At 42.6% G+C, this 24,977-nt stretch overlaps 1 protein-coding gene across 5 annotated transcripts in view; it reads right to left on the bottom strand.

Annotated features, from left to right (window-relative positions):
• The window catches only part of RCBTB2 (RCC1 and BTB domain containing protein 2), a 54,007-nt gene extending 45,539 nt beyond the window's left edge, over nucleotides 1–8,468 (bottom strand). Inside the window, exons 1-2 of one of the 5 annotated variants that reach the window (XM_045202527.2) lie at nucleotides 8,366–8,468; nucleotides 8,022–8,176 (exon numbers count right to left, since the gene is read on the bottom strand). In XM_045202527.2, coding sequence (XP_045058462.2) covers nucleotides 8,022–8,176; nucleotides 8,366–8,435 — 225 coding nt within the window. In that variant the 5' untranslated portion in view covers nucleotides 8,436–8,468. Of the gene's footprint in view, nucleotides 1–7,263; nucleotides 7,647–8,021; nucleotides 8,205–8,365 lie in introns of those variants that run through there. The other 4 variants (XM_045202532.2, XM_024569653.3, XM_045202514.2 and 1 more) reach the window with 4 other exon arrangements.
• Nucleotides 8,469–24,977: the final 16,509 nt, after the last annotated feature.

The raw sequence follows: 24,977 nt of genomic DNA, 5'->3' as shown, positions 1-24,977 counted from the left end.
GAACGAACATTTCAGAAATTTATATGGAACCATAAACGACCCCGAATAGCTGCAGCAATTTTGAGGAAGAAGAACAAAGCAGGAGGGATCACAATACCTGATATCAAACTGTATTACAAGGCCACTGTAATCAAAAGAGCCTGGTACTGGCATAAAAACACACATAGACCAATGGAACAGAACAGAGAGGCCAGAAATAAACTCAAGTCTTTACGGTCAATTAATATTTGACAAAGGAGGCAGGAGCATAAAATGGAGTAAAAACAGCCTCTTCAACAGATGGTGTTGGGAGATCTGGACAGCTACGTGCAAAAAAATGAAACTTGATCACCAACTTACGCCATACACAAAAGTAAACTCAAGATGGATAAAAGACTTAAATATAAGGTGTAACATCATAAAAGTCCTCGAGGAAAACATTGGCAGGAAAATCTCAGACATTCCACGCAGCAACATCCTCACGGACAGGTCCCCTAAAGCAAGGGACATAAAGGAAAGAATAAACAAATGGGACCTCATCAAAATAAAAAGCTTCTGCAAGGCTAAAGAAAATAGCACCAAATTACAAAGAGAACCAACAGTATGGGAAAACATATTTGCCAATGATACCTCAGACAAGGGCCTGATCTCCAAAATATATAAAGAACTCACACGACTCCACTCCAGGAAGACAAACAACCCAATTAAAAAATGGGCAAAGGACTTGAACAGACACTTCTCCAAGGAAGACATACAGAGGGCCCAGAGACATATGAAAAGATGCTCAGCATCACTAGCCATCAGGGAGATGCAAATTAAAACCACAAAGAAGTACCATCTCACACCAGTCAGAGTGGCCAGCATAAACAAATCCACAAACAAATGTTGTAGAGGATGCGGAGAAAAGGGAACCCTAGTGCACTGTTGGTGGGAACGCAGACTGGTGAGGCCACTGTGGAAAACAGTATGGAATTTCCTCAGAAAACTAAACATGGAACTGCCCTTTGACCCAGCAATTCCACTTCTGGGATTATACCCTAAGAACCCTGAAACACCAATCCTAAAGAACCTGTGCACCCCAATGTTCCTAGCAGCACAATTTACAATAGCCAAGTACTGGAAGCAACCTAAGTGCCCATCAGCAAACGAGTGGATCCAAAAACTATGGTATATTTACACAATGGAATTCTATGCAGCAGAGAGAAAGAAGGAGCTTATACCCTTTGCAACAGCATGGATGAAACTGGAGAGCATTATGCTAAGTGAAATAAGCCAGGCGGTGAGGGACAAATACCATATGATCTCACCTTTAACTGGAACATAATCAACAAAAGAAAAAAGCAAACAAAATACAATCAGAGACATTGAGGGGGGGAACAGTCTAGCAGTGGCCGGGGGGAGTGGGGTGGGGACAGTGGGAAGAGGGGGTTGCAGGAACTATTATAAAAGACACATGGACAATTTGGGGGGGGATGGTGGGGGTGGGGGAGGGAGGTGGGTTCAGCTGGGGTGGGGGGAGGGAAGGGGAGAAAAGGCATACAACTGTAATTGAATAACAATAAAAAATAAATTAAAAAAACAGAACAATAAAAACAACAGTTTTAAAAAACTAGAACTAGCAAGCTATAAACTGTGGCATGTGTATACTATACAGCAATTAAATAAATTATCTAGAATCAATACAAATAAATCTCCAAAACAATTTTGACCAAAATCATTAAGTTACAGAATTATACATATCTGGTAATGTTTAAAAACATGCAGATAACACAGTATTTTAATGTGTTATAGATATACTGACACATGCAGGGTCCAGCAGAAGTAACACCCGCTTGAGTGTGGTTGGTAGGGTAATAAAATGGTTGTAAAAATTATAGTTTTAATTTGAACATTTCACCTAAAATGTCATATGGTGTGCTTGAGTGTGATATTGTTATGTTACAGAATTACATGCTTATGATTTTGTAATTAAAAAGGGGCATTATTTCTGCTGGACCCTGTTATATGGCACGTCTTTGATGGGGTTTTTTTTTCATAGGAAAGCTCTGATGGAGGTAATGCCAGAGATAACATTTGCCTTGTAATTCTATCAATGAATTGGTATGATCTGGCTTTTTCATTTGACAAGACAGTTTTCAAAATGCTATGCTTAAATTAATCATCTGAGTATGGGAGGATAACCCAATGTTCAGGAAAACAACATCTTAGAATCAGAATGCCACCATTTTAATATTGTCTTTACCATGGACACAGGAATTCAATATAGGTTTGATAATGACATTATCATCCTATTATCCGCACATTATCAACACATTATCCGTAATTTCTTTCTCCATCTGTAAAATAAAATTTCATCAATGCCATAGGAATGTAGTAGTCAAATATCACAAAGTATTGTATCTTAAATGCCATAGAAGAATAATCCAAAATAGAAAAAAGCTTTCTATTAGTGTATTAGAATAGCAAAAATGTGTTTTTTACTTCTGGCTTAAATCTATTTACAAATTTTCCCCTTTTCTGCACAGGAGTGCAATGTTTCTTACAGACTCAGAGCATAGGCTGGCATTTATATTGGGAATACATTCTTCAGACTGATAGTGTTACAGCATAAGATCATCCCGCATGATACATCCTATATGTTACTTTATTGGTTTTTGCCTTACACGAGTTTTTGGATATATGACTTAGCTCATGTACATAGTTAATTACTCATATAAAAAAATGCCTTCTGCTTTTCAAAATAGTTTCTTATGCATTTCCTCATTTTGTTTAAATATAATTTAAAAACTATGTTATTACAGAATCTTACTGTACTGATATTTGCTTTGTAATATAAAAAGAAAATGGGAGAGGCCCTGGACAGATAGCTCAGTTGGTTAGAGCGTCATCCTGATAGCCAAGGTTGCCAGTTCCAATCACTGGTCATGGCACATACAAAAACCAACCAATGAATGCATAAATAAGTGAAACAAATCAGTATTTCTTTCTCTCTCTCTCTCCCTCTCTCCCTCCCTCCCTTTTTCTTTCCCTCAAAATCAATTTTAAAAAAAGAACCAATGAATGCATAAATGGGTGGAGCAACAGAATGATGTCTTTCTCTCTCCCCGCTTCCTCTTTTTCTGTCTCTAAAAAGGAAAGAAAAAAACAAATATACATCAACTAAGATAATCTTTGGCATCACATTTGCTATTTTGGTCATTTTCCTAAATGTGTATAGTTCAATAACTTTTCAAATTATCCCTGTTTAGGACATGTAACTTCTTGTTTTACACACTGTATTTTGAGAGTTCCCCTACACTCTTAATAACTATACAGTTGAATACTGGTGGACAAGAAGAAAGTCTTTCGATGGCTGAACATGATAAATATATACATTCTGAATTCTCTCAAAGAATAGTTCAAATAATTCATTTCCCTGTACAAAACATATAATAGGCAGTCTCTACATGTTATTGTTGGTAAAGCAATCATTGTTAACCAGTGTGTCTGCTAACATGACATGTCATTATTACTTGGCAATACTTCTGACATAAATAGTAAGTTAAACTGATTATAGGACATACATTCATTTGCCTAATTCATCAACACATATTAGTGCCTGCAGTAGGAAATGAACCTGAAGCAAATGCACAGAAGAAAAAAAAAAATCATGTGGAGCAAAAGGATAGCCAGCTCTTCGGTTCTTATGTCAACATTACCCAAATGAATGATATTCATAGGCCTTAAGAGCTAATAAAATAGAGATCAAGGCATTTTTCCTGGAAACTGATATTTTTCAGTTAATCAAAAGCTTCTAATTGCTGATTACTGTTCTCTATAAGTGATTCAAGAAGAAAAAGTGAAAAAAAATTGTAATTTCTGCACAGAAAGCCCAGTGTTATGTATTTTGTTAATTTAACTTAATAAGAGTCAATTCTAAAGCTAAGCTTGAGAAACATAATATATACAAAAGTTTTCTTGCAATATAGAATTAAATGCTTTTGACAAATTCTCCCTTCTGGGCAACAAACACAGTTGATGATGCTTTTGTAACCAAAGAAACAGGACATTAAAGAAAACCAGTATCTTTTAGGACACCAGAACACAGTTTACAGCATCGGTGTGTTAATGGCTCCAGACCAAGTAAATGTCAATGGGATAACAATGGTTCCCACCTTCATGCTTAGCTGAGTCATTAAATCTATGTCACCTGTAAGTTAATATAAATTAATATAAAATAATAAAACATGATCCCAATTGTTACATGCAAAAAAGGATGATAGCTATAATTTAGTTCCACTTGAATGAGATGTCATAAATCTATGACAAATAACAGTAAGATACCAACAACTCCTAACAAAAGTGGGAAAATTACAAACAGGATGGACAAAAGTAAAACACTAAAACCACAACTAAAACTAAAGCACAACCTCTAAGGAAATGATATCACCATGCTTATGATAAACGGCAAATTGACTTGTAGAACACAGAAATACAGTTTAAATAATTAATTTTAAAAATTAATTATTTTTTATAAAAAGTTCCCAAATTTCACCCAAGAGTAATGAAACATACCTTCAGTCCAAAGCAAATCTGTATCTGGTTGGAAGAGATTACTGAGCTGCTCAGTAATATGAACCACACATAGAAACAGTGTCACTCTCAAATATGAAAAATAATCAACATAAACTATACAAACTGTTTAGATTGTTCAACTAGCTAAAATGAAATGGTTCTGAAGACATTTGTAAACCTATTTGAAATTTAGGTCTTTATAGATCTAATACAAAAAATAAAAAATCCTAACATGCCCATTAAATAGAATCCTAACTATAAAGATTTTTGCCCCACAACACACTAGTTCAGCATTGTAGGCCCTCTTGACATTGGCACATTTTCACTGGGGATTCACTTTGTTCCGTATTATAATATGGTTACGATTTATGATCTGCTCATATACTGTTACCCACTGGTGCTTTTCAGCTCAAATTGTCTTGCATAGGATATATACATAATTGATATGACCTCAGGTTATATTAGCAAAACTGAAGATATATAAAAGACATATTATCTTACACTCTGATGTCAGATTAATGTTGAAAAAACCTATTATGTCTTAAATTTCATGGAGACTTTCACGTTGTTAAGATGGGATCACCACGTGAACTAGACACATGTTTTTTATCTGGGTAATGAAAGTAAGAGATCACATCAGCCTTTCATTGAAGGACACTATGGATATCCTTTTCACAGAGGTAAGATACCTCCTTTGAAGTAAATATCCTCATGTATCCCTGTGCTTTAGCCTTGAACAGCAGTCCAAGGTGTCATTCTGTAACACTGGTAATTCCAGTCTTGGTCTCAAATCTCTCTTGCCTAGTCAATTTTAATTTATATTCAACTCCAGGAGACCTCAACAGTAGTCATATCTTAGGGGCCTTCTAATTTCAGTTTTGCCAAGTAATAAAACCAAAATTAAATATGACAATATCTTAAAGGCATAAGCAAATCCCATGTTTACCTACATTTCTAGTTCTAGATCAATAGTCTTTGATACTTAAACATAGTGTTTATAATCTATGTAAGTAAAGTGCCTGAAGGGAAACACACTTTTGCTTTCTAAAATCATGCCTCTTCATCAGCCTCTTTCTCTAAGCATCCTTTAATGATGGACAGAAATGTAGTTAGTTGTTTGGTTCATTCAAAAATCTCTAAGAGCAATAATTTAATACCTTAAAGACTAGGTGAATCTTCAACACATTTTCAAATAAAGAAAAGCAATAACCACTTCAAAAGCCATATACAGTCAGTTCATTAAAATATACACAATTTTTCTCAACACATCTATAGCATTCCTTTGGCTAGTCTCTTCCATGTAAGAACCCAGTCTCTTAATTTGATATGCTGAGTTAAACTGTAAAACCCTGAATTACTGAATTCAATTTGGAAAAATATTTTTTTACCTATAGATTATAAAAGATGACTACATTTGCCACAATGGTCATGCTATGGGCCCCCTTGAAAGACATAGTAGAGAATGGCAAGGAACATTTTCTCCCAGAAAGACATTTAATTCTAAAAACAAGTTCTCTACCATAAATATCACCTTCGGTTTATCCTTCAGACCCACAGTATCCGTGCTGTTTAAAATTTCAACCAGCATGTACACTATCAGTTCCCTTTCTCTGCTTTCTTTTTTCATAGCAGTTATAATTTTCTAACATTAAAAATGTTTATTGTTAATCATTCTTTGTTAGAATGTAAGCTCCAGAAAAAAACAGATCTTTGTCTGTTTTGTTCACTGACATACCCTGAACACCTAGCCAGGATCTGACACAAAGCAGTCACTCAAAATATGTTTGTTAAATGAACGAATGAGTGAATCCAAGTTGAGGGTTCACTGCAAAATATTTCTGGAGTCGGATTCAATTTCACTTATACAATTAACAAATATCGACTGAGATCTGATTATGGAGGAGACAGATCATACACATAAAAAAATATAATAAAGTAGTAAGTGCCAAGTAGAGCAGAGTAACAGGTTGGAGAGCAAAAACAGTGGCTAATTTAGAAGAGGTCACCACTTCCCTAAAATGATGGCAGTCGTTTTGAGACTTTAATAGAGTTGAGTGCCATGCAAATTTGGATGGAGGGGGAAGTAAGCTTTGAACATGGGCAGAATAGGGAATGCTTAGGCCCTACGCTTGAGAGGGCCCATAATGGCAACCAGGTCTGCGTGGTGAGAGTGGGGTGTGCAATAACATATTCCAACTGATAATACAGGGCATACTACCGAATGCCATGTAAAATACAATAGAAATACATTTAACCTAGAGTGTTCAGATTCTCTGACAGTAAGTGTTTCTTCTGTTCCAGTCCCGAAATGTCTGTATCAGCACATCATGTAAGGACCCACAGGACCCACAGTAATGACAGTGAAAAATGTTCCAAGCAGCCCCAGGAGTCAGAAAACTAACTTAAGCACCTTCGCCCAATAAGGTGTAAAACCACGCAGAAAGTTAGTACTAGTAGGGTGTAAAGCCAGGAGGCTCAGCTGTCTATGGCACTGTGTGTGAATTTTGCCGTTTTCATGCTTTCATTCAGCTCGGACAGAGATTAAATCGCCAAGAAGCGCGGTACCAGGCAGTCCTATAACATCCATGCTGTTACAGTCCTTGACTACAACTGTTTCAACGTTTTATGTAATTTCCCAAAGAACAAACGCAAAAAAGTTCACTCTTAACTCGCCTTCCTACTCAAGCAGGAAGTTCGTTCTAGGCCAAGGAGGAGCATTTGGAAAATTACCAGCATCTGAAAATATTTCCGAGTCTGAGCCGAGTAATTATCTTCCGGTTTAAAATAACGATTTCTCCCCTTCATTTTCAAAACTGCTTCGCCTTAGCTCGGTCAAACTTTCTGCGCTAGCCGTCGAAATCAGAACCAAACGTCGAAGGCATAATGAGTTAGGCCGTTCGGAGCCAGGGACTAAGTAATTAGATTGATGGGACCGGAGCCCAAGGGTCCAGGAAACGGATACGAACAGATCAGTAGTCTGCGTAGGAAGGGAGCGAGCGACTCCGAGGCAGACGCCCCGCCCCACCCGAAGCTCAGGACACCCCCGCAGCCTAAGAGGGATGCCTCCCGGCAGGCAACAATCCTGGGGGAACCCAAACGCAACCCTAAATGACAGAGCCTATACGGCCGGCAGCCTCGCGCATGCGCAGCGCCGCCTCAGGGCACAACCTTTGGTGGGTGCACAATCCCTGAGTCGCGCGTACAGCCCGAGCTGGCGGATTTGCGCACGCGCAGCAAAGCCTTGGCCCTAGGGTTTAGCGAGGTTGTAGCCCAGAGGCCCGCGCCTAGGCCCCGCTAGCGCAATTGCGGTCGCGCAGAGACGGTTTGGCCCACCGTTCGGGCAAGGCTGTGGACCTAGGGGCTGCTTCTCAGCGGCTGCATCGCCCCGGAGGGGTGCGGAAAGGTGGCCCGTCCCTCGGTATCTGAGATCAGCCCGATTCAACCCCGGCGCCCCCTCCTAACTTTCTGTGCGGTCCCCTAATCCCTACCTCAACGCAGGCCCAAGCCGTGTCCGCTCCGCCTCCTGCGTCGCTGCCACGGTGTGGTAGGGACCCGGCGCTGCGACGATTTGGCACCTCCCCTTGCAGCGGCCTGGCTTCGGCGGGATGAGCTCCGTTGCCGGCAGACCAGGGAGGGGAGCGCACTAGAGGAAAGGGGGCCGGCGAAGGAGCCTTGCCCCTCCTCTCCTGCCTGGCAGTCCACTGCCGCCCCCACCCATTCCTCACCGACCGCCTCCCACCCCATGGAAGGGACCCCTAGGACTGGACACCACGTCCCACAATGGATCATATATGCCTTTTTATCGGAAATTTCCACGTGGGACACCTCCAACCTTTTCCGTGGCTCTGGTCCCCAAAGTCTTCGGAATTTGGAGATGCCGGACTCGAGAGTGAGGCATGCATGATGCTGTGGGCAACCTTTTCTACAGTCCCTCTGTCCCTGCTTTCCTAGAGGTGGTAGGTAACCCATTAGAGATCTCAAATCGATTTTCAACAGTTTCCCCCTTGCTCTCACCTCACTAAAGTGGGACTACCCTTCTAGTACAAAGCCTGAAATAATAAATGATGTGTGCTGGGGAGGTGACCGGAGTTACTTTGGGATCAATATCTGAAACCGTACTCTCCCTTTAGTAATTCCAGGTAATACCTTGTATCGCACTACACTTATATTGGCTTCAGTAGATTTTAGTTAATTGCACCACAGCTTTATAATCTTCAATAATATCTGCCACATTACTACACTTAACCTTGACCTGAGTGGATTTTGATAAAATGTTCCACTACTAATAGTACTAGCTGTTCCTATCAAGGAAGCTGATGGTTTATATGATGGATACTGGCTTTTAAAAGAGAACGCAGGCTCAACGTTTAAATAAGTTGCCAAAACTATCACAGCCAGAGAGAACAACTGACATTTAAACGCAGAGTGACCACGTCAGTCTTTTGTTTGCTTTGGCTTTTGTCATTTCACTGGAAAATGACATTTCATTGGAAAAATTCCAGAATGTCTAGGTGAAGCAGGGTGCAGCCAAGAAGAGGGCCCCAAGAAGGGATTTGTAATGGGGTCCAGAACTCAAGGTGTCCAGGAAATATTAGAAAAATATATATAGGATGTCCTCACCCCCACAAGCCTGAGCCAGGGGGGATGGGACACATGGAACAGGGCCATTCAGAGCTGGTTTGGGTAGCAACAGCTCTGCAGCTAACCCCTGGCATGGTCATTCAACATATCTATAACCTTTAACTGGTTTCATGGATGTGTTAAATAGCTGTGGCCATGCTTTGAGCCAGGGGGATGGGACTGGGAAGCAACTCCCCCTGGTTACAGGGCCTGCGTGAGAGCTTGGAGATGATTGGCTCCATGCCATGGGGCCACACCTGCCCGGGCTTACTATGGCAGCCCAGTAAAGCTAGAAGAATACAGGGATGCTGGCTGGTGTAACTGATTGTAAGAGGAGTCGGAAATGGGGCTGCAAAGGAAGATGGGCACTGGGATTTAAACCTAGGGCAGCAGCCATAGAGAAGGAGGGCCACGCGGTTCTGAAGGAATGAATAGGAAGGACCTTGTGGCTCTGGGGTGCTTCTTTTTGCCACGCGGCTTAGGCAGCAGGAGAGACTTTGCCGGGAAGAAAAGGGGAGGAAGGACTCTTGCTGCTGGGCCGTGAGAAGGTGCCACATGGCTTTGGATTAACTGGAGATTGTGGCAGCCACACAGCTGATGGTGCCAGGAGCCTGAATCACAGACTTCTACTTCCTTTCCTGAGACATGGTACCCCAGACTGGGCACAGGGAGAGGGAAGGACTGTGCATCTGTGAGTATTCTAAAGGACTTCAGTATCCTATTGAAGACATTAAGCCATTACCCTAAGTCTGTGTAACTTTTAAATAAATAATTCCTTTCCTTTTCACCAGTCTCTGGCATTGAGAGACGTCTTTCCTCTGGTGGCGGGCATTTCGAACCTAGCAGGTGTGTGGAGGGGAGAACCTCCAGAGACAGAAAGGGGGGATCCTTTCTGTAATAATTTATCATGAACCACCCCCCTCCTGCTCTGTAACATAGGTGCCCTTACTGCAGCCGACATAGGTGGAATTTATGCCCATTATCAAAGCATAGTCCACTGAACTCCAGAAGGAGATATGCAATTGTTTGTACAGAATACGAGTAGGGCAGAAGTTTGTATGTATAGCATTGCCTAAGACAAATTTTTCCCTTGAAACAATCAGTTACTTTTTGGCCTTTCTGTAACCTCTGACATAACCATAACTGAAAGGAGAGCTTGGAGTTTTAATTTTCAAAAGGGTAATTAGAGGGACTCCTTCAAAAGTAATTACTCAAGGGACTGGATAGCCAAGCTAAGAAAAGCAGTTAGATGAGTGGGCATCATCACTCAACATACCTTCCTTATACTTGGGATGTTTATATCCTTCTAGACTGTGAAGTTCTTGAGAGCATAGATCATGCCTTGTTAATTTCTGTACCACAAAATGCATCATAGATGTTTTTAAAATCAAGTTACATTCATTACATACCTTTATTTCCTCAAATATGCTTCCATGCTACATTTAGTGACCTCAATATAAACACAAGTCCACTGTCTAGTCTCATTTTAGATGGTTTGTGCCAGTTATTCTGGACCTTACTGCCTGAATAAACTGACATCTTTATTTTTTTAATATACTTATTGATTATGCTATTACAGTTGTCCCATTTCCCCCCCCTCACTCCACTCCATCCTGCCCACCCCCTCCCTCCCACACTCCCCCCCTATAGTTCACGTCCACGGGTCATACTTACAAGTTCTTTGGCTTCTACATTTTCTACACTATTCTTACCCTCCCCATGTCAATTTTCCACCTATTATTTATGCTACTTATTCTCTGTACCTTTTCCCCCCCCTCCCCCTCCCACTCCCCTGTTGATAACCCTCCATGTGATCTCCATTTCTGTGATTCTGTTCTTGTTCTAGTTGTTGGCTTAGTTTGCTTTTGTTTTTGTTTTAGGTGTGGTTGTTAATAACTGTGAGTTTGCTGTCATTCTTACTGTTCATATTTTTTATCTTCTTTTTCTTAGATAAGTCCCTTTAACATTTCATATAATAAGGGCTTGGTGATGATGAACTCCTTTAACTTGACCTTATCTGAGAAGCACTTTATCTTCCCTTCCATTCTAAATGATAGCTTTTCTGGATAGAGCAATCTTGTATGTAGGTCCTTGCCTTTCATGACTTTGAATACTTCTTTCCAGCCCCTTCTTTCCTGTAAGGTCTCTTTGGAGAAATCAGCTGACAGTCTTATGGGAACCCCTTTGTAGGTAACTGTGTCCTTTTCTCTTGCTGCTTCTAAGATTCTCTCCTTCTCTTTAATCCTGGGTAATGTAATGATGATGTGTCTTGGTGTGTTCCTCCTTGGGTCCAGCTTCTTTGGGACTCTCTGAGCTTCCTGGACTTCCTGGAAGTCTATTTCCTTTGCCAGATTAGGGAAGTTCTCCTTCATTATTTGTTCAAGTAAGTTTTCAATTTTTTGTTCTTCCTCTTCTCCTTCTGGCATCCCTGTAATTCGGATGTTGGAACGTTTCAAGATGTCCTGGAGGTTCCTAAGCCTCTCCTCATTTTTCCGAATTTTTGTTGCTTTATTCTTTTCTGGTTGGATGTTTCTTTCTTCCTTCTGGTCCACACCATTGATTTGAGTCCCAGTTTCCTTCGCCTCACTATTGGTTCCCTGTACATTTTCCTTTGTTTCTCTTAGCATAGCCTTCATTTCTTCATCTAATTTGCAACCAAATTCAACCAATTCTGTGAGCTTCTTGATTACCAGTGTTTTGAACTGTGCATCTGATAGGTTGGCCATCTGTTCACTCCTTAGTTGAATTATTTCTGGAGCTTTGATCTGTTCTGTCATTTTTGTCTTGGTACTTCTGTTACTTAAAGGGGCAGAGCTTTAGGTGTTCCCGGGGCGGGGTAACGCTGGCCACTGTACTGTGACGCTGCACATGGGGGAGGGGCCGAGAGGGAGTAATGGTGCCCAATCCACTCTCTGCTGGATTCCAGTCACTCCCTCCGCTACCCACAATCAAATTGGGTCCCTCTGGTACTGGTTCCTGAGTGGATGGGCTTGTGCACGCTCTAGGCCCCTGTGGGTCTCTCCAACGACCTCTCCTGTGAGGCTGGGAGTTTCTCCTGCTGCCGTCCCAACCCCCAGGGGTGTTTTCACTCAGAGGTTTGAGGCTTTATTTCCCCGCACTGGAGCCCTGGATTACATGGTCTGTTTCGCTCCCCGCCATTCGTCCTGGTTTATCTGTGCGCGAGTGTGGGGCCGTGGGGTCTGCTACCCTCCGCTCTGCCTGCCCCGTTCTCTGCCACTCCAAGTCTGGCCCTCTCCGTTTATCTGTGCGCGAGTGTAGGGCCACAGGGTCTGCTCATGGTCAGACTGCCTGCCCCGTTTGTCCCACACTCCGCCAGTCTCAGTCCCGCCACAGCAACGAGAGTCCTCTCCGCCCAGGCTGCCGTCTCCACCCCTCCTACAGGTCTGGATGTATGTTCATTATTTTTATCTCCTTGGTGTCAGACTTCCTTGCCGTTGGATTTTCTGTCAGTTCTGGTTGTGCGAGGAGGCGCAGTGTGTCTACCTATGCCGCCATCTTGGTTCTCCATAAACTGACATTTTAGAATGGTAGATATCAAATCCAGAAAGGCTTGAGGTCACGTTTTCTTATAACTTGATCAGCTTTCTCCTTCCTCCTTTCCTTATGGCAAAGCTGTATAACACTGAGTCTGTGTTAAAAAATCTACTGACTTTTTCTGTTTAGAAAAAATCATGCTCATTACCCCAGAAGTTAAAATTGAACAAGTCTAGAGTTGATTCATTAAACAAGAATTATTTCTAATTCAAACACTCATATTTACCACTTTCTCCCTTAATCCAGACTGCTTTGTATTTAAGGCATTTTATGGGGCTTGAGTCATTATTTAGAGAGCAAAATTACAGAAAAACCACTTTCATACAGAATGTAACAAATCAACCTACATAAAAATTCTTTCCCTGCAGTAATACTTCTTTACAAATTTGTATTTCCTTTTTAAAGATCTAGCTATTTTAAAATTAAAATAGATACCTTTTAATTTTTTTATTAATTTTGAGAGAGAGAGAGACATTGATTTGTTGTTGCAATTATTTATGTAGTCATTGGTTGATTCTTATATGTGCTCTGACCAAGGATTGTCATACCACCTTGGCATATCGGGATGATGCTCTAACCAACTGAGCTACCAAGCCATGCTAGAACAGATACTTTTTAAAGGTCCTGAGATTATTCCTAAATGAGGACATATAGTGTAGAATTTCTCTGATTTCTAGGACTGACACATATTGTTAATGGGAAACTTAATGTTAAGATGTGATTACAGAGGTTTCAACAGGTATAGTCCCAGAATATAAAAAGGGAAACTTCCTGTAACAAATCAGCCCTCAGGAGCAATTGGGATATGGGAAGAAACTGTTAGGCAGTCTATATTTTTACCTAAATTAAAAAATCAAGGGAGATCCAACATGATAGTAGAGTATCAACAAGTTACACTCACCTCCTCCCAAGAACTACAACTACAATATGGAACAATCAATCTGAATAACCAACTGAAGACTAGTTGAACAAAAGTTTAAAAACCAAGTACTTACAGAAGAAGCCACATAGAGACTAGTAGGAAGGGTATAGGTACCAGAAGGGCTGGCCACACACCAATGTGAGGCAACTGAGAATCCAGAAGGATATCTCAGCTGCAAAGATTCCCCTTAGGAGTGAGGGGGTCTCAACCCCATCCTGGGGTCCCCCAGCCTGGAGCACCAGAGCCAGGAAGAGGAACCCACATAACATCTGGCTGTGAAACTCAGTAGGAATTCTGTCCATCAGAGATGGGAGTCTGCTAGAAACCCAGGCGCCCTCTTAATGGGTCTGCACACAAAATCTAGCTCGTACCCACCCACCCTGGGATCCAGCAGAGGGAGGACGGCTCACAGTGGACAAGTCATGGGAGGAGAGACTGGATTGTGTGGCTCCAAGGAGGGAGCTAAAGGAACAGCCATCAGGTTTCCCGTGCTTAGTCCCTCTGCCATACCACCCATACATGCCATCTTTTTTGGGTAGAGCACTCCATATGGCATCAGCCTGGGGGAATGCCATAACCTCACCTCTCTGCCTTCCTGTCTCCCTACACTGCTGAGCTCACACCCTGCAGAAGTGTCAGCTGCCCAGATTTAAAGGTCTGGGCAGACTCAGGGGATGGCAGAGACTGAGTTGCGTGGCTCTGGGGTGGAGACCATTCACCTCTACCTTTGCACAAGTCTGACTTGTGCCATCCCCCCATGGGAGGTCCACTAACTTCACCCTCCCAACTCCAGGCAACTCTGCCTTGCCAAGCTCTGGCTCTAGAAGAGGTCTGGGCAGAATCCAGGACAGACTGAGGTGTGTGACACTAGGGCCATGTTCTCTTCCCATACTGAAGGGGACCACCATTCCTGTGCAGAGTCCCACCTTCACACAGCTATATCTTGATCTCTTTGGCCCTATTAAACTCTGCTGGCCTCACCTTAATGATTTCCTGAACCCTGCCCCAGCACAAAGTTCACCTGGTGGGTGGCAGCTGATCTTGGTGTACCCAGGGACTTTTGCTGAGTGGCTTCAGATCAGCATTGGCACCAAGTTTGAATCTATCAATGTAGTGAACACCACTCAACCCTGGTGACTCACTGAGAAATTTCCTCATGCAACTTGTATAGTGCTAGAGGCTCTTTCAATGACTGAGTCTAATAGGCAGATGGCAGGTAGAGGCAGGCAGAGGTGGATCTTGAGATAACTTGGGCCTTTTGCTGACCTTCCACCAGGCTTGGTGCTTGTGGAAGCCAGCCTAATGTGCAGCTTGGCCTTTCCCATACACTAGATCCAGAAGAGGCAGCCACAAACTATGGATTGCTTTTTAGCACCAAACAGATTGCCCAGGGTCAGTCACAGGCAGCCTCTGACATTGATCTGCACCGGAGTCCCTCCCAAGAGGCCCCAGAAGCAACACACCCAGTGGCAGGCTTCAGACCACATAGAGCAGGACCCAAATTAGCTCCACAAGAGGAAAATTCAAAGGGTGACATCAACAGGCCCCAGACCCCACTGCAATGAATTCTGCTTCATGTGGTCAGTAACTGCACAGCAAATCATTAACTATGGTAGGAGTCAAGTCTCGCGGTAGCCAGCCTGCTGGTTGACCCCATGCACAGACAGGCCAGTGGCAATCAAGACTCAACTATAACATAAGCCACACAATGGACATTGCTGAAGCACCCAGCACAGGTGATCGGGGAAACTGTGCCACTGGGTCCAGCAGGACTCCTGCTACATAAGGCCACCCTACCAGCACAGGAGGACAAAACAGATCTACCTAATACACAGAAACAAACACAGAGAGACAACCAAAATGAGGAGGCAAAGAAACATACCTCAAATGAAAGAACAGGAGAAAGTTCCAGGAAAAGAACTAAATGAAATAGAGGCAAGCTATATACCAGCAAAACAATGGCTATAATGATGCTCAAGGAACTAAATAAGAACTTCAACAGCATAAAAAAGGACATAGAAACCATAAAAAAGAACCAGTCAGAAATGAGTGCTAGAAGGAATAAGTAGTGCTTATAAGTAGTGCAGTAGATGAAACAGAGGATCGAATCAGTGATGTGGGTGACAAGGTAGCAAGAAACACCCAATCAGAGCAACAACAACAACAAAAAAAGAATTTTTAAAAAAGGGAATAATTTAAGGGACCTTTAGGACAACATGAAGCATAACAACATCTGTGTCATAGGAGAACTAGAAGGAGAAGAGAGCAATGGATTGAGAACCTATTTGAAGAAATAACAACTGAAAACTTTCCTAACCTGGTGAAGGAAAAAGACACACAAGTCCTGGAAGTGCAAAGTCCTAAACAAGATAAACACAAAGAGGCCCACACTAGGACATATCATAGTTAAAATGACAAAGGTTAACCACAATGAGATGCTACTTCACACTGGTCAGAATGGCCATCATTAACAAATCAACAGAGAGCACGTGCTGGTAAGGTTGTGGAGAAAAGGGCCCCTGGTGCACTATTGGTAGGAATGTAGACTGGTGCAGCCACTGTGAAAAACAGTATGGACTTTCCTCAGAAAACTAAAAATGGACCTGCCTTTTGATCCAGCAATTCCACTGCTGGGATTATAGCCTAAGAATCCCAAAACACCAATTCAAAAGAACTTATGTACCCCTATGTTTATGGCAGCACAATTTACAATGACCAAGTGTTGGGAACAACCTAAGTGCCCATCAGTAAATGAGTGGATCAAAAAACTGTGGTACATTTACACAATGGAATATGACACATCAGAAAGAAAAAAGGAAGGGATTCCTATCCATTGTGACAGCATGGATAGAACTGGAAAGTATTATGCTAAGTCAAATAAGCCAGGAGGTAGAAGACAAATACTGTATGATCTCGTCTATAAGCAGAACCTAATCAACAAAACAAACAAATCAGCAAAACAAAAAGAACTAGAGACAGAAAATAAAGAACAAACTGACAGTGACCAGAGGAGTGAGAGAAGGGAGATAATGGGGGAAAGAATGGGAAGGGTCAAGTCAAGAAACATGTACAATGGACCCATGGGCATGGATAATGAGGTGGGGATTGTCTTTGGGAGTGGGGGTTGGATTTGAAAGAAAAGAGCAGCAGGGGCGGGGGGAAATGGGGACAACTGTAACTGAATAACAATTAAAAATATCAAAGGTTAATAAACAGAGAAACTTTAAAAAATATATATTTTATTGATTATGCTATTATGGTTGTCCCATTTCCCCCCCCCCTTTATTCCCCTCCGCCATGCACACCCCCTCACACCTACATTTTCCCTTCCTTACTTCATGTCCATGGGTTGTACATATAAGTTCTTTGGCTTCTACATTTCCTATACCATTCCTAACCTCCCCCTGTCTATTTTCTATCTACCATTTATGCTACTTATTCCCCCATTTCTCCTGTTCCCTTCCTGGCTGATAACCCTCCATGTGATCTCCATTTCGGTAATTCTGTTCCTGTTCTAGTAATTTGTTTAGTTCATTTTTGGTTTTGTTTTTAGGTTTGTTTGTTGACAGCTGTGAGTTTGTTCTCATTTTACTGTTCGTATTTTGATTTTCTTTTTCTTATATAAGTTCCTTTAACATTTCATATAATAAGGGCTTGGTGATGATGAACTCCTTTAACTTGACCTTATCTGGGAAGCACTTTTTTTTTTTCTGCCCTTCTATTCTAAAGGATAGCTTTCCTGGATAGAGTAATCTTGGAATAGAGGTTTCCTTGCCTTTCATAACTTTGAATACTTCTTTCCAGCCAATTCTTGCCTGCAAGATTTCTTTTGTGAAATCAGCTGATAGTCTTATGGGAACTCCTTTGTAAATAACTGTCTCCTTTTCTCTTGCTGCTTTTAAGATTCTGTCCTTATCTTTAATCTTGGGTAATATAATTATGATGTGCCTTGGTGTGTGCTTCCTTGGGTCCAACTTCTTTTGGACTCTCTGTGCTTCCTAGACTTCCTGGAAGTGTATTTCCTTTGCCAGATTGGGGAAGTTCTCCTTTGTTATGCTTTCAAATAAGTTTTCAAACTTTTGCTCTTCTTCTTCTCCTTCTGGCACCCCTATAATTCACATGTTGGAACGTTTAAAGTTGTCCTGGAGGTTCCAAAGCCTCTCCTCATTTTTTTTGCATTCTTGTTTCTTTGTTCTGTTCTGCTTGAATGTTTATTTCTTTCTTCTACTCCAAATCATTGATTTGAGTCCCAGTTTCCTTCACTTCACTGTTGGTTCCCCGTCTATTTTCCTTTATTTCACTTTTCGTAGCCTTCACTTCTTCCTCTATTTTGTGTCCATACTCAAATATTTCTGTAAGTATCCTGGTTACCAGTGTTTTGAACTCTCCATCTGATGGTTTGGCTATCTCCTCGTTGCTTAGTTCTTTTTTGGAGTTTTGATCTGTTCTTTTATTTGGGCCATATTTCTTTGTCTTAGTGTACCTGTTATGTTGTAAGGGGCAGATCCTTAGGTATTTGTCAGGGCAGAGCAACCCAAGTCCCCGCATTGTGGAGCTGTATGTGAGGGAGAGGTCTGAGAAGGAACAATGCCACTTGTTCAGCTCTCTGCCAGCTTTAAGTCACTTCCTCTGCTACCCACAAACAAATTGGGCCCCTCTGGTGCTGATTCCCAGGAGGGTGGGTATATTCTAGTACCCTGTGGGTACCCTGTGAAATCTCCTGTTAGGCTGGGAGTTTCCCAAACCACCACCTCCACTCCCATGGTTTTTTTTTTTAGTCAGAGGTTTTATTTCCCTGTGCTGGAAACCTGGGTTGCACTGTCTGTCTGGCTACCCAGTTGTCCTTCCCGGTTTATCCACATGCAAATGTGGGATGGCCCACTCTGCCAGCTGCCGCCTCTTCAAGTCCATCAGCCGCCGCCTCGACACAAGACCTCTCCACTTCCACTGCCCATCTCCACCCCTACTATCAGTCTGGATGAATGTTTCTTGTTTAACTCCTTGGTTGTCAGACTTCCGTGCAGTTTGATTTTCTGTCAGTTCTGGTTGTTTTTGTTTTTAAATTTGTTGTTGTCCTTCTTTTGGTTGTGTGAGGAGGCACAGTGTATCTACCTATGCCTCCAACATGGATGGAAATTGAGAGAGAGAATCTTAAAAGCAGCAAGAGAAAGACAGTTAACTACAAAGGAGCTCTCAGAAGTCTGTCAGCTAATTTCTCAACAGAACCATTTCAGGCTAGAAGGGATTGGCATGAAATACTTAATGTGATGAAAAACAAGGATCTACAATCAAGACTACTCTACCTAGCAAGGCTGTCATTTAAAATTTAAGAAGAAATAATCAAATGGGACTACATCAAACTAAATAGTTTGTACACAGCAAAGAAAATCATGAACAGAATGAAAAGACAATCCACTGAATGGGAAAACATATTTGCCAATGATATATCTGATAAGAGGTTGATATCCAAAATGTACAAAGAACTCAGACAACTCAACACCAAAAATAAAATCCAATTAAAAAATGAGCAAAGGACCTGAATAGACATTTGTCAAATGAGTTCATACAGATGACCTACAGACATATGAAAAAAAATGCTCAACATCACTAATCATCACAGAAATGCAAATTAAAAACACATGAAGATATCATCTCACTCCTGTCAGAGTGGCTATCAGCGATAAATCAACAAGTGTTGGAGAGGATATAAAGAAAAGGGAACATGGGGATGGGGCAGGGGGAGAATATGGTGGATGAGTAGGTGGAAGCTGAGCCCACTTGCTTGTCCCCCCAGTATGTTTTCAGCTGATCTTCCAACAAGTGTCCTGAACAATCAGCAGATTCTCAGTTGATAAGAATTTTTGAAGCCAAGAGGCTTTGCACCATCCGGTAAGAGATTTTATTAATTTGAGGGGGAAATACCCTGTACAAGGTGCCTGCAGCAGAGGAGAAATCAAACAGAAAGCACAGCTTAGTGGCTCCCTTCCCTCCCAGAGCAGGACCCTGGTTCCACACAGAGAACTCCCAATCTTTGGAAGGGTACACAAAGTCTGGGAGACTTAGACTGCACACACACAGCAAGCAGCATGTCCATAGCTGCAGCACCAACTGGGAGAGTTCCATACTGGCAGGCTGTAGACACCCCTGACTGAGAGAGACTTACTGCTTTTTGGAGAGGTAGAGCACACAGAGAGCCAACCCATGGCTTCGGGCTACAGTGACGGTGCCACGTAAGAGACATTTTTAAAAGGGAATCTGAGAAGTGGCAGGGCAGGGATCTGTACTTGAATATGCAGTGGCTCTGCTAACAAAGAAAATGGAGTGAAAACACAGTTCATTCCCACTGAGTCCAGCCGTGCAGGAAGAACAGAAAGTGGCATGCCAAAGGGCCTATCGGACCCAACCCAGTGTGGCTGTTGAGCAAGGGGTTGCACAGAGCACAGAATTTGCGTCTCAGTCTCCTGCAAGTGTGGGAGACTTGGGGCCAGTAGCCGAGCACCAGAGATTCATTGCAGCTAGGCATGTCCCCTCACAGTCAGGCATGCCCAACCACCACCTGCAGGATTACAGGCTCTCCAGATCCAGTGAAGCCACACTCAAAAGCCCCTTCTTGGTGCATATTCCCAGGGAAAAAAGGAAAAGCTCTAAAAGGGCCCTTTCTGACCTATGTATGAGCTATGATGGTTCCTTGGGTCCTGATCCACTGAAACCATCAGAGCAGACAGATTAAAGACAGGTTCAGCAAGGGGTATTCAAGGCCTCACCCAGCCTCTGCTCTTAAACAGAGCTGTCATCAGGGCCAAGCAAGAAAGAGCTGAACCTTTCTTACAAATTGGTGTCTCACATGAAACAGACAGCTAATTCATTAGAAACTATACATTATTGGAAATAATCTGGGGCAGACCAAGATGTGTGATGGTGGGGGAGAAACAATCCCACCATCTTCCCTGAAAACTGAATACCACTTCCTGGGGGTGACCCAGGAATTCCACCCACCAGATTGCACCAGAGTTCCCCACTGGAGGCAGGGGGAGGTGGTACTTGCAGTGCTCTCAGACATAACATTAACATTCCTAGGCCTTGTGTTCATGGAAAGCCAACAAGGCAGAAAAGAGAAGATCAGACAGGCCTAAAGGAGACAGTCATAGACTGTAGATCACTTGTAGCCACAAACAGGCTTCCTAGAGCTACACTAGGACACCATCTGACATTACCAGGGACTGATCAAGAATGAGAAGACAGTAGCAAACAACAGATGCTGCTGAGGCAAATTCCACCTCAGTCCTCTTCATTATTTTCATTATTTTTTCTCATTATTCTTTACAGAGGATGTAAAGAAGAGGGAGCCAGGGGGCGGGGCGGGGGAAGATGGCATACCTTTTTAACATTTCTTTCTTTTTTTTCAATTTGTTCCCATTACTTGACAATATTTTTTACTTTAGTCTTATTTCAAATCTCATATTTTACTCTTCCCTTCTCTTACTCCAATTTTCCTCCTTGTTCCCTCTTCTTATTTTTGTTTTAAATTTCATTTTTCCCTTTCTACGCTTTGTTTCCATTCCACACTCTTACTATCTCTCCTCCCTCCATCCTCTCAAAATCATTTTTCTTACCATTAGTCATCTCACACTCTTTTCCCCTTTCTTATAATATGTTTATTCTCTATCTACCTCTATTAATCTTTGTTCATTTTTTGGTGATATGGTGGTTGCTGTTGCATTTCTTCAATTTTATTCCAAGATTGTGGGGAATCGTTCCAAGCGTGGGAAATGTGACTCAGCCCCCACTCGAAAAAGCCAGTGGGGAGCGAGGTTGGCGGGCAGGACCCACATCCTGGATAGGTTCTCCAGTGGGAAAGATGGGGGTGGAAGTGCTTTGCTTTAAAATGTTCTAGAAAAAAGTGGTTACGTGCCAAGGGCCTTTTTTGTGACTTGATTAACTAATCGTTCCCTCTGGGAGAATAGCCAGTTTTTCCCCAAGGAAATGATCAGTGTTTACAGGTACTGAGTTAAAAAATAGTACATAGTCTTCTGAGGAGAAGGGCTAGTTCTCCCCGGGAGACCGTACACCTATATTTCATTTTTACAATAAAAGGTCACGGCTCCGGCATAAACAAGGAGGATTCTTAATATTTCTTTAATACGTCACACCCCCTATTCTACTTATAACATGCTTTAGATTGACAAATTGATGAACACATTCATAATCTTCAGAACCAGTTTTTTTCTCCACTGGCAAATACACTTACTTATTTATTTTAAACAATTTAAATACTTTCTGAGTAGAATCCTTATGATATAACAACATTAGAGATCTCCTTCTGTTTACCAGAGGTTTAGGAAAATATTTTGAGATTGAGCCATTCAAAAACAAAATTCAAGCAAACCAGTATTTTCAAATTAAATCCTCTAAAGGAGGGAGTGAAACACTAGCCTTAAAATCTTACCACCTGGTGTTATTTCCACTTCTGCCTAACTTGTTCCTAAATAACTAAGTCTAAAGATCCCTTACTAGGGAGACATTAAGCAGCCTTAAAAAGCTGCTGAATTAGCTTAAAACATTGCTCTTGTTCCTTAGAGAGCCCGTTCCCCATGGTTGAGGATTTTTAGAAACTTTTAAAGAAATTCCTTAACAATTAAAAGAACCTTTTCTGAAATTCCTACCACCGCAAATGCAGCGATTATAAAACCAGTTTCAGTCTTGCTTTTTACTCTCCTGTTCCTTTAAGATGAGTTCGTTGGTGGTGACCAAATCCAACCCTGCGCTTCCGTGGGTGGCTGCATGAAGGTCAGAAACCATATTTCCCTGCATTCCCTGATATTGATTGCTGTTCTGAAAACTCCAATTGGGGTTGGGGGTGCTGCAGCGGGCACCCCCTTGGAAGTTTCCCTGAATGGGTTGGCAGTTTTTGTCGAATTTAGAGTGGCACTCCTTTGCCCAATGCCTGCCCTTGCCACAGTGGGGACAATCCCCAGGGGGAAGCTTGTAATTACCTTTTCCCCTTTTTAAGGTGGCCAAACAATCCTTGCGCAGGTGACCAGGCTTTCCACAATTGTAACATCTGGGATCTCCCTTAACTGCCGCAGCCAAGAGGGAAGCCTTATAATGCTTTGTGCCGATATCCTGGCAAGCCTTGACAAACTCACTGATGTCTTTGGTGGTAATTCACAAAGGCCCTATAATGGCCCTGCAGGCTTGGTTAGCATTCTCATAGGCTAGCTGCCACAAGAGAGATTTGGCTGCTCTGTTATTATCTATTTGCCTTTCAATGGCTTTTTGGAGGCGATCAATAAAATCAATATATGCCTCCGCAGCACCCTGATGGATATTGGTAAAGGAAGAAGTTTCCCTAGCCTGAGAATCAGGCACAGCCTTCATGGCTCTGAGAGCAATCTGAGCACTTTGACTAAAAGCATGAGGATCAAGCCTGGCCTGATCCGTGGCCATGGCAAAATCCCTAGACCCAAGCAGCATAGAGAGGTGACAGGATTATTCATTTGTGCATTTTCTGCTGCTTGGTGGGTGGCTCGCCGAGAGTACGCTGAATGCCATACTGTGAACTGAGCTGGAGTTAAGACTGTCCTGGCCAGAGCAATCCAGTCACAAGGGGCCATTCTGTAGCTGTCAGTGATGGCTTGGAATAGCCCATTAGTATAAGGAGACTTAAGCCCATTTTCTCTAATGCTCCTTTTTAGATCCTTATACAGGGAAAAAGGAAGGGGCTCATGGACATTTCTTTGACCCTTGACTATAATGGGGAAGGCTGAAAGGGCATCTAAATCTCCAGCCTCCGCTGCCTGCCGAAGGCACTGTCGCATAGCCCTAACAGGATACCTGTCTGAATTTTCTGGCTCTGTTGGTGGAGAGTCATTCTGCGAGGAGGAACGCTCCCAGAGTTGAAGTAAGGAGCGACGGCTATGAGGCAGGTCCTCCAGTGGGGCTGTAGGCAGAACTTTCATAGCTGGTTCTTCCACTACATCACATATGACTCCCTTCTTTGAACTAGACTCCTTACCCTCCTCTGTGACTAGCTCCTGTTTCTTAGCCCATATGGGCATGAGAGCAGTCTTGACTAGTCCCCAAGTTATTAGGTTTTGGGGCCCGATAGAAACACCACTGTCCTGTAAAGATTTTAACTTATCGCCTGTTTCTTCCCAAACCTTGATTAATATCTAAGGTTCCTTTGTCATGAAAAGCAGGGTAATATTCCTTTATAGTTCATAAAAGCTGAATGAGATGCTGTTCCTGAACCTTACAACCCGCTTCCCGGGGCAGCTGCTGTAACACTCGCAGGTAAACTTCCTGCTCTTTAGATAAACCAGAGCCTATTCTTGCTATTAAAAAGGCTCCTCTTAGCTTTCGAGTGTTGTCTTTTCAGATTCTGCAGCTTATGCTGAACCCTAACTAGTTAACTGTTAAGGGATAGAGTGTGGTGGGTCAAACTGTGCTGTTGGTGAAAGACCATCAGGGAGAGGGGCACCGGACTTTCCGAGCACCCCAATCCTGCTTATGGATCTCAGGTCCTCCCCCAGCGTTTAGACCCACGAGGGTGGGGCTCGAAGCACTGGGTGATCACGCTTCCCTGGATGAGCCAGAAGTTAGATTAGGTGATGTTGGAGGTCCCTGTAAGGCTCCTGCATGTCTCGGGAATTGATCCCAGACACCGTCACAAGGTTCCGACTCACGTGAGAACACCCGATTTCTCAGGCCGAAGGGAGGAAGTGCCTTTTGTCTTCAGAGTTTGGTGAATGCCAAAAGCTCTCATACAAAACCTGTGACTAACACTAAATTCTTCTGGAAAGCAATCTTCGGAGTCCGGTCGAAACCGAAACACTCACTCCCTATCCGCTTTTCCTTATGCAGGTGGACAGAGCGAAAAGGCAAAAATCGAAAGGACCACAAGAGGCGGCTTGAATGACAGAATTTACTGAGATGCCTTTAAAATATGCCTGTAACTAGTTGCTGTTTTTAAAGCTGATTAAAGGGAAAGCCTTTGCTCTTTCTCCCAAGCCTAGACCTAGTTGGGGGTTGTGCCGCGGGGATGGGCTTGTGAGTGTTTTTACAGTGTGCCTATCGTTGCGTGGACTTTTGCTTGCAACTGGCAGGGAAACCTAGTGTTCTTTCCCAGTCCATGTCTAGCTTATCCTCCCATTAGTGTCTTCTAGCAGCGAGCGCCCTTGTGGCTTTTAACTGCTCGACCCGTGCCTGCGAGATTGTGGCAGATACTTGGGAGAGAGAGCAAGGCCCCTGCTTACTAAAGAAAGTACAGTTGTAAAGCGGTCATGAGAGAGGGAGACCTTGGAAGGAATCCCCTTTTCCCCTGAATCCAATACAACCTACGGCATAA

This window comes from Desmodus rotundus, chromosome 13 (assembly GCF_022682495.2).
Source record: "Desmodus rotundus isolate HL8 chromosome 13, HLdesRot8A.1, whole genome shotgun sequence".
NCBI lineage: Eukaryota > Metazoa > Chordata > Mammalia > Chiroptera > Phyllostomidae > Desmodus > Desmodus rotundus.
This window is presented reverse-complemented; position numbering and strand designations above follow the sequence as displayed.